We start from the raw sequence: 12,499 nt of genomic DNA, 5'->3' as shown, positions 1-12,499 counted from the left end.
ATTGTTTCAATACCTCCGTCTTGCTCCTGTGCCAGGTCCACCCCACAGGTGCCCTGAAGATGGTTTTGGTCTGTAGTTCCTCGTAATGCTCTTGCGAGCCCACAAACAGGGAACACATCATGCTGTGGGTCCAGATGCATGTCAGCGATGTGTTCTGCCCACTGGCAGAGTGATTCTTAAAACCCCTCTGTTGATGTCCTCCAGTAGGGATTGAAAATAATGCCTTGGCCCACTTGATTACTGGTCTGTAGAACACATATAAATCAGAGAGATCCCTTAGAGGCTGTCATTTCTTCTGCTTTGCACCCAGATCTGGCATACAATTTGGCCAGCAGTGGTGTTTGCACCCATTCTCCAAAGCCCCACCAGATATATAATCCCTGCTGGGGATGTTGGCTTCAAATAACATGGCCAACCATCTCTCCTTTCCTCCACTAGATCTTTACAGAATGGCAGGACCAGTGGGTTTAGATGCACATGGTATGGCAACATGTAGGGAGCTACCATGGGGACTTGGCACTTGTTCCAGAACATGGAGCACCCATGTGAAGCTTTCAGTTTCATGCACAGGGAAACACGGGCTCAAAGAGCAAGAGTTTATAATGCTTGTTTGCTTATTTCTACACAAATGCCAACTTTCTGAGTTGTATATATTTCATGCCAAATTTATTCGTTCAGCAGTGTTAGATAATGAGGGTTATCTCTAAAGTTCATGAAATGGTAAAAGTAAGAATTATGTGTAATTAAGGCTATTGCAGTAGTATTTAGGAGTTCAGAGAATATTATAAAATATTAAAAGTGCTTTGCTAATATTCTCTTGTTAGCTTTATTGCTAAAATCATTACTTCACTTTTCTAGCCATGAAATCCCCACCTAACATCAGGCAATGACGATTGTCTCACTGATTTATGTTGTTAGTTCCGTATTAATGTCTTCTTGGCCTGAGCTAATTTTGAGGTGGTTTAAGGATGAGGACTGTGTTCTGTGCGTATGTTGATTGTCCGCAGGGGGTCTGGATGCCGTGGCTCCTCACCAGTTTACTGAGAATTAAGAGGACAGCTTGTCACCAATTACCGGACTTACTCCAGTGTCTTCTTTTGCAGCCTTTTGTCATACATGACATGGAGACATTGTGTATGGCTGAGAAGACTCTAGTGGCCAAGTTGGTGGCCAACGGCATCCAGAACAAGGAGGCAGAGGTCCGCATCTTCCACTGCTGCCAGTGCACGTCCGTAGAGGCCGTCACGGAGCTCACGGAATTCGCTAAGTCCATCCCCGGCTTCACAAACTTGGACTTGAATGATCAAGTCACTTTGCTGAAATACGGAGTTTATGAGGCCATGTTTGCAATGCTGTCTTCCGTGATGAACAAAGATGGGATGCTGGTAGCATATGGAAGTGGTTTTATAACTCGTGAATTCCTAAAAAGCCTAAGAAAACCGTTTTGTGATATTATGGAGCCTAAGTTTGATTTTGCAATGAAGTTCAATGCACTGGAACTGGACGACAGTGATATTTCCCTTTTTGTGGCTGCTATAATTTGCTGTGGAGGTAAGTTATTGATTTAATCTGCTGGTGCATGTCATTTACAGCCTCCTATCTTGAAGAACTGGACAGTGGTCAATCTGATATGAGTGGGAGCTGCGCCACGGTGGAGCGAGCGGTGGCAGGGTGCAAGCGGTGGCAGGGTGGGAGTGCATCTGAGCCCCCTCATCACCACTACTAGAATTAAGTGAGAATTATATCAGTATCATATCATGTTACAGCATATATTATGCTATATAAATACATAAACATTATATAAATATGTTCTATTTATAATTATAATATACAAATATATATCCTATTTATAGTCATGATATAATATCAAATATATTAGATATCATTAATAATTATAATGTAATATAATAGCTAATATATTATATATTATATATAATGTATGGTATATAATATTGTTATTATATACTATAATTACATTATTATTACATTATATCTGTGTTACAAACAGTATTCTATAAAGTGCCGTACAGATGTTAGTACAGTTAGCGTCACTATTGGTATATTTATGCTATTTTGAAAAATATCAGTAGCTAACTGGCAGCGATTGCAAAGTTTGCTTTGCCAAAGAAAATAGATCCCAGTGAAGGAAAATCTGGGCCTCTCTGCAGGGAAGCTGGCCCTGCAGCCCCCACATTTTCGGCTTGGTATCACGTTCCTTTAAATAGCTCTGTCCCGGGTCTAAGAAGGTCATCCCTCTACTGTAAACTCGGCTGACCTTACCCAGCCTTGGGGGAGACGATGGGGTGACTGCCCCCGCAAACTGCCCGAAGCTGTACTGCACCCTGTGATTTACTGCCTCACAGAATTGAGGCTGGCTGCAACCAGCCTCATAAGTGGAGCTGGGTGAGGGCAGCCCAGCCCATGAAGTCTGTCCCTGTTACCACCCAGCTGGGCACAGTCAAGTGGAGGGAGTCCTTCTGCTCTGGCAAAAAGGGTAAAGCAACAAAGCAGTTGTATGTAATTGATCATAGTCCTTTGTATGCTCAAGATGCAGTGTTGTGGGTAAAAAGCGATTGCTTTTGTAGTATGATCACAGTTTTATAAAAGAAATGCTAATCGTATATCAATCCTATATATAGAAAAATGTCTGGAGATATACATTAAACCTGTATGATGAGGTTAAAATTATGAGAGGGGGTTCACTTTCTATTTTTTTACATCTTTCTGTTTAAAAACTTAATAATTGGGGCCTGCCCAGTGGCGTAAGCGGCTAAGTGCACGCGTTCCGCTGCGACGGCGTGGGGTTCGCCGGTTTGGATCCCAGGCACACACCAACACATCGCTTGTCAAGCCTTGCTGTGGTGGCATCCCATATAAAGTGGAGGAAGATGGGCATGGATGTTAGCCCAGGGCCAGTCTTCCTCAGCAAAAAAAAGAGGAGGATTGGCAGATGTTAGCACAGGGCTGATCTCACACACACACAAAAAAGACTTAATAATTATTTTACAACCAAAAAACAATGAAAAATCCCCACAATTAGCAACACTTTTGAAAATCCTAGTAATGAGTGGGACTTTAAAGAGAGCACTGCCTATTGATCATGGGTGAGCAGGTATTTTCCAGACCAAGGGCAGGACGCGTGGTCTGAGACTATCCCAGGAAGTCCAGTGCCCACGGCTGAGCTACCGCAGGGCGGTCACCTGGTGTGAACGGTGGCCCTTGCTGCACCGGGTCTCAGAGCTCCCCACTCCGGGCTGCTCAGCATCCTTTCCGCTGAAATCTGCCCTCCTATTCACATCTCGCTCCACTTTCTTTTCAGCTGATTCATGTCAGAAGTTACCTGCAGCAGTGCTTTACACCACAAAACCCAAGTCTAACATAATCACACTCCTTAAATATTGGTGAAAAACTTGAAACCAAATATCTAGTTTTGACTCAGGAAGAAGAATTTCATTTTCTATATTTTGCAAAATTGGTTGTTGTAATCATCATCAGAATGTATAGTTACTCTTAAGGTTTTTGGGGTTTTCCCGGGACAGGTGGTCATCAGGTAAATCCAAAATGAAAGGGCCAGACTGTCAGGTTGCTAGTCAGCTGAAGGTCATATAACTATTTAGGAATGAGTATTTGTCCTGTCTGCCCACATCAGGCCTAGTGACTTTGAAAAAAATCTAGTTCTGTCTTCTAGTCAAGTTGACAATATCTCAGGCAGTGACGCTTTTCGTAAAAAAGGCCATGTGAAATAAGAGCATGTGGTTTCTCAAAGTGACAAAGTTATTAGGCGTTAGCATGGTGATGATCACATCTCTTCTTTCTTTCGAGAATAGATCGTCCTGGCCTTCTAAACGTGGGACACATTGAAAAAATGCAGGAGGGTATTGTGCACGTGCTCAAACTTCACTTACAGAACAACCATCCAGACGACGTCTTTCTCTTCCCAAAACTTCTTCAAAAAATGGCAGACCTCCGGCAGCTGGTCACCGAGCATGCGCAGCTTGTGCAGATAATCAAGACAGAGTCTGACGCAGCTCTGCACCCGCTGCTGCAAGAAATCTACAGGGATATGTACTGATTTCTTGTGAATGAACAAAAAAAGAGAAACTTTTCAAGGTTTTTAAAGTTGACAGCACTACAAATGAGAACTGGGAGCAATGCAACTTTGCACAAACGTCCGCCATTTTACCCTTAGAGAATGGAAAGTGTAGGCTGTAGGCAGCCGGAATCCTAGTGCACATTTCTTTCTCTTTTCTCCAGTACTTCTAAGAGCCTGTGAAGTATTGAGATGCTGGTTATAAGTGGCTAATAGTCAGGACTTGGAAAATTAAGGAGGATGATGTTCAGCCGTCTGATTTTAACTCGCCTGATTTAATCAATGCAGATTTCTTGGTGTCACACTAGTAATGTACCATTGAATCCACTGGCAACCTCAAAATACGTGGTCGGTCTTCCCTTTTTACCATACGTGGTTGTGCTCCTTTGTAATTCTGAAAACTAATCAACACTTTTTAACTTTTATAATCCTGTAAATCTAGATGTATCCAAAGGTTAGGTATTTTAAAAGCAGCAAAATATTCATTTGGAAGACTTCAGCTCTGTTTCCTGAGTTTGACGAAAGACAACAGGCTGTTTTTTAATCATAAGATTTAGAGTTGCAGAGAATTCTTCAATAAGCTATCAAGACGCAGCAGTCCTTCAGTTTCCGGGTCACTGTTTGTGTGGTTGTAACGAATACGTGGAAAAGCCAGTTTCCAGGTTTGGGTAGAAAACCCAGAAAACCACGTCTCCAGACCCCTCTGGACTTGACCGTATGCCTGTTGAAGCCAGCGTCTGTGGTAAGCAGGAACAAGCAAGCTCTGAAAGTATGTCAGCTTCCATTCCTGTCACCTGGGCTTCCTGTCAGATCTGAACCAACTGAGGCAGGCTGTTTGGGGCCATGGTAGTGTTTTTAGGGGCAAACTGACAAATTATTTGTAAATGTTCCTCTGGGCCCCGTGGGTGAAGGCAGCTCCTGGTCTTTTCCAACGTTGCTATTTAAAGTATGCAGCTTTATTTTTTGACTCTTGGTGGTAGTAGCTGCTCCCTGGAGTGGAGAAGGTGAGGCACATGTGACTTTATAGGATGGGCTGGGGGGTGGGGGGCGGGGTGACCTGGAGAACGAGGGCGGGTACGAAGTCCTTCAAATGGTGGTTTTACTTAGTCTCAGGATTCACCACAGGCTGGTTGTTTTTACAAAGATTTAGAGAGTTGTCTCCTTTTCCAACCAGTTATGTAAGGTGGTTTTTCCAACATCTAAAATATTTGTTTCAGCCTTAAAGATCAACTTCAGTCCAGTTGTGAAAGCAGTGTAGAGCATGGTTTTTGTGTAAAGCATATGGACCTGGAGACACTTTCTCCTTCCGTCCGCCACGGTAGATCAGTTGTCCCATCAGGGAATTTTCGGCCGTCCCTCCCTCCCAGCCAGACTGGGCTGAGCTTGCCAGTACCATTGCCTCCATGGGACACCTCGCTGACAGCACTTAGGACCTGGTTGTAGGCTTGATGCCCCTCCCACTCCATCTTTAGAAGATTTGGCTCTAGAAGGGCATTATTATTTTCTGTTAAAGAATGATTAGGATTGATATTGATAAAGTTCCCAAGATGAGAATTATGAAAATGCAACAGTAGAAAGCACAATAAAACTGAGACTTGAACTAGAAAAAAGTAAAAGTTACAATTAGGACATCCTTTTTTAAAAATTACACATTTAGTAGTTTTTTTTTTTTTAAAAGATCCAATCAAAGGATATGTTGGAAGCAAATAAAAGTATTTCCACACGTGAATGGCACCAATCAAGAGGTCATCCTAAGTCCAAAAGGGGCTAAGCTTTGAGTCACATGGTGCATCCATTTGGCCATTCTTTACTAAAATGAGAACTCCTTGGACTCATGAGACTGGAGGGCTGTGGCTTATCTAAGGTCGTGGGGTCGGTGGATTCCAGTGCCAGGTCTGTGCTGCTTCCATTGACCACCAGCCTCTCACTCTGATGTACCCTAGACAGATGCCACTCAAATGGACATGGCCTTGGAAAGGGAGCCTCGAGACCCAGGCTTTCAGAAAATTCATTCATTCTGTTTAGATTTTCATAAAACCTATCTAAAATCGCTCCTTATTTCATGCTTTCTGCAGTAGCAGTCAAGCTGACGGAAGACAGAGGTTCTGCATTAACAGTGTGAGTGAGCATTTAGTTCTCTTGGGGCCTAGCAGGACTACCGGTGAGGAAAGGCCGGAAAGGAGGCCCCAGGGACCTCAGCTTGAATGTCAGTTGATATTGTTCACTTTTATTAATAGGAAGAAAATCACATGTTCCCATTCATTTTAAACAACAGCATCATTAATTGCCACTCAGAATATTTTGTCATCTAATCAAAGATTTCTCAGAGCATCAATAGTCAAATATAGATGAATTATTCACCAGTTCAATAAGCTGTAGTATTTCAAATAGGAACTATTAAAAGAGTGCATTTACTGCTTGCTAGGTTTCTTGCTAGGTAGACATCAGCATAAAGTACAATGGAAACTTTGTAACAGTTCTGTAAGCTTCAAACCACAAGCCTGAAGCCGGCCTCCTCTGGTGGTGAATGTGGCTCCTTTTCACCACTTTGACGGGATCTTCAATGAGTCACTGCTTAAACCTGGCTCTTCATTTTCTCGCCTTGTAATAGCAAAAAGTGCCAAACTCCTCAAGAGACCACAAAATTACCAAAAGCCTTTGTCTCAAGTGCTGACGAGAATGAAGGGACAACTGGGGCCCATCTGAGACGTGCCTCCTAACCATGCCAGCCAGCTCCGGCTTGGGATCCCACCTGGTCCTCTCCACCCCATCCCACAGCGCGTCCCTCCTGTTCCGCCTCCTGAGCATTTCTGGTTGGGTGTCCCAACCAGACGCTGAATTCTGCACCCACCAACCCGCGAGAAGCCTGAGGGCTGCACATGCTCGAGGCAGTTTCGGTGAAGTTCAGTATCATCAAAAACAAGATGCTCCCAATTCCATCAGCAAGAGCGGGATTCAGGAGCAGTTTGAATGTTGTCAGAGCACTAGTGAGCTGTTCCTTTCTTCTCGCCTGCTCTCCAGTTTTCCTGTGACTGCCCCACGGTTGGCTGATGAGATGAATTCGAAGCATCTTCTACAGAGTATGTATGTATAAGCATAAATAATGAACGTGAAGTCGAGGAGAAAGAAACTTGGTGCTTAGTACATTCAAGAATGCCCTCAAGAGCTGTCCCTGTTTTAAAGGGATTCTTTCTTTTCATTTTAAGAGCACAGAACGTGGCTTTTGGCTTGTACTGATGTGTTTCTTACACGGGCCATCTAAAACTCCAGGGAAACAAATGGCCTCGAGGATTGTGAGATCCCAGGGGCAGGGTAGCATCCTAAGATCTGAGCAGAAGCTCAAGGCACAAGTAAAATCTTTTGTTTGATATATGATGACAAGTAAACTATTAATTTGGCAACTGTTGTTTCCCCAAATCAACAGCATAACAGCTACCTCAATAGGTATATCAAGAGGCACCGTTAGAATTAAGGTGCTCAAAACACTGGGGCCTTTCTGGAGCATCTGCAGTCAGACTGTCTGTGATCAGGGCTCAGAGGTTGCATGCTCACCTTTGCTTGTCCGCACACTGAGAAATGAGAGGTTATGACTCTTTAAAGGAACTTTTGTTGTTTAAAGAGAACCTCAAAGATCCGCATGTGCAGAAGTTGCTGCCCTGATTTAGTGAGACTGCGCATGAACATGACCCGGGTCAGGAGAAGCAGTGATGGTCTTGGCCTGCAGTGACCCCCCCCACCACCAAGGGCCTCCCCTTGTCTTCACCGACGCCTGCTGGCTAGTCAGGGAGAGACTCTGCTGATGAGGATGGAAGGAGATGCCTCCAAGCAAACCTTAGCCGGACAGTGACTTTCCAATGTCTCGCCCCTCCTAGTAGCACCTGTGCCTCTGTGCTTGACTCCAGGCACTTCCTGCCTCATGCTTCCTTTTTTAAACCACGGTGACACGGGGCACATTTGATACTTAGTAGCCAGCTGCACAATGGAGGTTTTTTTTTGTCTTAACCCAGTGGCCCTGTCTTTGGAACGTCTTAACAAACTCCTGTTTAAATGTGTGTCCATTCTTTCAACCAACGAATCCAGCACTCCCAGCTAAGACTGACTTGACTGCTGGCCTGGCCTTCTGGGGGGCTTCCATGGACCCAGGGAAAGCCAGCCACCTCAAAGGACCTCTTCAACCCGTATGGCCTTTCAAAACACAGATCCCACTAGGAAAACATGTCAAGTGTTCACAACTCCCCAACTATGCTTTGGATCTTTACAGCTCTCAACGAAGGTTCCTGCTGTCTCCTCTGATTCTCAATCCCTTGAGGGGATCATCCCTAAATTAAAGTGAAAACACCCAGGCTCAGGATGAAGGGCCACCTGACCCTTGCAGGTCTCTGGCCCCAGTTGTGGCACACTTTCTCCACCTCCCTGCTCTTGCCAGCCACCTACGACCTGGTGAGTTCAGGGTCCGGGCGCCTCCTCCACCCACGCTCTTGTGGGTCAGCCTGGTCTGCCTGACACAGGTGTTCCTGGAGGGGTTACTTGCTTAAAGCCTTTCTTTTAAGCTCACAACAATGGTGTTGATTCAGGAGAGGCAAGGAAATTATACTGCCCATAGAAGTCGCAGACTAAGACCAAGGCCACCACCTGGGGGCTTACTGATTATTAGAAAGTGTCCATGGGAGATTTTCTCCACACACCCAGTGTTTATGGCATTGGCACTGCCAGGCACTGGGCGGTTCCAAAACCAGCTCTCTGTATTTGTTCTCATTTTAAAAGTGGCCCAGCTCCTCTTAGCTCTTGGTCCAAGCTGGCTCATGGGGGTTCCCTGGGATTAATGACTCTTACCAACTAAGTCTTGGCATCGAGTTGTCAGTTAAGGGGTCTCCTGCCTTCTGACAACAGCAACCTTCAGATGGCACAGTTGGGAAGTGAAGTGTCCGTGAACACCTGCAGCAAGAAGGTTCTGTAGACAGCTCGGCTGTGCTGTTGCTGTGAGGAGCAAAGGAAGGGGTGTGATGAATGTGGACCAGTCTGCCTGAACTGGGCTGGCAGCGCCTTGCTAACCAAGGGATTCTTTGATGCCATTACATTGTGGAGTGGCCTTCCTCTTTCTGAGTCCAAGAACTTCTCTCAGGGCATGTACTCCTCTGGAAGACCTTCTGCCCGGAAAGATCTAAGAGTAGGCTCCAAAGATTGAAGTCAAAGTTTTTGCTGAGATTTTACATATTTTAGGTGCCATTTTAATAGAATTCAGGAAAATGGTCATTGACCTCCAGCCTGTGAAACACACTAGAGTAAGAATAAAGCAACAAATTTGGTGTGACTCAGGACATAGGAGATCCGTTATATTTCTCAGGAAACCACAATACAAACTAAAATGTGATATTGGAAGTTTTGTAAAGAAAAAAATGACAGTGAGTCTTCATGCTTTAGTTTAGTTACATAATGCTTCCATTATGTTATTTTTGTGGAATACAGCAGGTTCTTAAACTTTATCTCAGTAGAGTGTGCTTATTAAAAAAACCCCAAGGTGTGGGCCCACTGGTTAGAACAGAAAGCGAGAGGCCTCTGCCCAGGGCTGCTTTCTGCACTGCCCTTTCCCAGCTTGGGACGGCTTCTCTGATCTGGAGTGGGATTATAAACTGACCATTTGCTTCTCAAAATTTCAGTCTGAGGCATGAGAAATAGAACTGTTTACTTCCCCCTCCCCGAGAAGGATGGGGCCATAGCACATAACATGGTCCAACTGAAGTACAGAGCCACATCCTTTTGGAATCCTTTGCCAAATAGAACAGACCGAACTGCATCCATGTTCAGTGTCACATCTTGATTGAAGCAATTGAGAACATCAAGGACTTCAGAGGCCCCATGGCTGTTAAATGCATTCTTTGCAAAATAATGAAGAAATATCAACTTTTTTACATCATAGACAGCAAATTAAGACCTGGGTCAGATTTTTTAACTTAAAATGTTTGCTAGCTTGGATCAAATGTGAAAACCTTCCATGTTTTTCTCCAGAGAAGGGAATTACCAGCCTCCTCTTCTCTTGCCCTTCTCCCCCCGTTCGGCATCTAAAATTCATTAATACGATGAGTGGATACAGTATCACGGAAGCAGGTGCACAGACAAGCCCCCCACCATGAGCTCTGCCTCTTAGGACAAGGGGTGAGCCCCAAGATGAGGGGCATGTGGCCAGAGGGGCCTCGGGCCTCGACTCAGCCTCCTCAAGGCAGGGAGGTCAAGCTTCAGGCCTTGAAGACAAGTGAGTGACGCATCTTTCCAAGATAAAATCATTCACTTTTGGGAAATGTCTTGTCTTCTTAAAGGCACAGATGGTCTGTTCCTTTTTTCAGGCCTAAAAAAAAAAGTACCTCACAAAAGATGAATACCACTTAGTACCCTTTTCAGTAAAATTATAGTATTCCCATTCAAGTATCACTATTTTTTTCTAAACTGTATGGTAAAAAGAACTATGTTAATAGTTATATCTTAAATACTGTGATTTGAGGATTTTTTAAAATGCTAATATAAATATTTTACTAACGTACAATCATGCATCTAATGACTTGGGTTCTTTTGAAATCAGTGTTAATTGACGTATGCTCTTAATAGCCTGGCTCTTGGACCTATTGGAAACACAAAGGAAGCTGAAATATCACAACTGAAATATAACTGCACACGTGCGCACACACACACACACGTCAAAGCTTTTCATCTATCCTGAGCCACGTAGAATTGATTTTCGTCGTGCAAATCTGTTCCCATTGTCACACTTCACATGCAGGTAGCACAGCAAGTCTATCTTATCATTTCCTCCAGCAAGGCCGCCTTAGACCCAGATCAGAAGTCACTGATTGCACACAGCAGGGTCTCAATGAAGACCATGAACTATTCCTGTGTAGTAGTAAGTAGCCGTCTGCTCTTCAGGGAATTATTACCTGTGGGTTATTACCAAAGACTTTGCAATATGAAATATTCTGACAGAAACAATTTGCACCAGCTGGTTCTCTGGCAGCCTCCAGATGGCCCAACCTGAAGCATAAAACAGAAACCACGGACCCCGTGAGTCTCCCATACGTTGTTTTCCTTATCTTGGCAAAATTCCTTCCTGATGTATATCTGTCCCACCTTTGGGATCCACAGGGCCATTCTGCTGAGACATGATGGGAGAGCATTTGACAGACACCCATCAGGACGGTGCAGGTTTCCGAAGCAAGACTGAGCTTGGTTTCTGGGTGTCTGTTTATCCTTACTCTTCTTGGGTGCCTTACACTCTCAAAAGTATTCAGGGCTGACAGACCCTTTGGTTTTTATACTGAACAGGAGCAGTTCCAAAGCAGATCTTTGTGAGCAGGCTGGGGTGTCCTCTCTCTAGGTATGGGGGGACATCTAGGGCCTTGGGAAGTAGGGATGTGCAGAGAAGAGCAATGGAATCTTCCTTGTCACATTAACTGGTAGTGGTTCCAGGCAATTAGAAAATGGTTATAAAATAACTTTAATTTAAAAAAAAATCTTGAGTCGTCTTCTTTTTCCCATTAGGAGATTGAACTGATCATATATATTGATTTATATCCTGAATTTGGGGGAACTTATATGTTTGGAATGTCCTACTGTAAGACTGATGAATGTAAAGAGTTAATTTCAGGGTGCAGTTTTGCCTTAATGGTTTTAAAAAATAAACTATTTTTTAAAATTATTTGTTGAGTTTTGAGTGATGCTGTGAGGTGAACTGTTTGGTTTGAAAAAACCAAATCCCCAGCTTTGGTGTCTGCCCTTAGCCCGGAACAGTCCTCCCACCCACTCGCCTGAGGTGGTCTTCCCACGAACAGAGTCCCTTTTTGTCTGTCCTTCAGTGTACAGAATGGACCTCGGACAGTGTGGCCCAGGAACATGACATCCATTTGTCTAAAGTACATTCAGCAGGGGAAGCTTTTAGAAGTGTGGGCATCTGAAAAGAAAACCCAGCACACAGATGGGTCAGTACAAGCTCTTTATTCATTCTCTCCTCAGACACGTTCCTAAGGCCCCCGGGGGGTAAGCTGGCCTTGCAGTAATGACAAAATGAGACAGAGCAGTTCCCACCCTCTAAGAACTAGCAGACAGAAGGTGAGCTCACAGTTCAGTATATCACCAGTTGCTACCATGGGGACTATGAGAGCAGGAGTGCCAAGGGGGGGGGGTGCCTGGGGGAGGGTTGCCCCGGGACAGCCGGTAGTCTGTGGGGTTGGACTTCACAGGCACCGAGCGCTGAGTTCGCTATGGAGAGGGGGCAAGAAACAGAATGGTTTTGAGGTGTGAGCATGAGTGAGGGAAGGAAGCCGAGGGCATTCCTCTGCCTTGGAGTGAAACTGGGCCTGGAGCTACAGCCAGAGCCTGAGCGACGGAAAAGGCTAGAAGCACCAACATTCAATCTCTTGATCC

General features: G+C 44.6%; 1 protein-coding gene across 2 annotated transcripts in view; it reads left to right on the top strand.

The window, feature by feature from the left end:
- The window catches only part of PPARA (peroxisome proliferator activated receptor alpha), a 60,559-nt gene extending 55,444 nt beyond the window's left edge, over positions 1-5,115 (top strand). For both annotated transcript variants that reach the window (XM_058568143.1, XM_058568144.1), the window contains 2 exons: positions 1,104-1,551; positions 3,828-5,115. In XM_058568143.1, the coding sequence (XP_058424126.1) occupies positions 1,104-1,551; positions 3,828-4,072 (693 nt within the window). In that variant the 3' untranslated portion in view covers positions 4,073-5,115. The remainder of the gene's footprint in view (positions 1-1,103; positions 1,552-3,827) is intronic.
- Positions 5,116-12,499: the final 7,384 nt, after the last annotated feature.

This window comes from Diceros bicornis, chromosome 25, assembly GCF_020826845.1.
Source record: "Diceros bicornis minor isolate mBicDic1 chromosome 25, mDicBic1.mat.cur, whole genome shotgun sequence".
NCBI classification, from domain to species: domain Eukaryota; kingdom Metazoa; phylum Chordata; class Mammalia; order Perissodactyla; family Rhinocerotidae; genus Diceros; species Diceros bicornis.
Note: the sequence above shows the minus strand (reverse complement) of the source record. Positions and strands in the feature narration are given on the sequence as shown.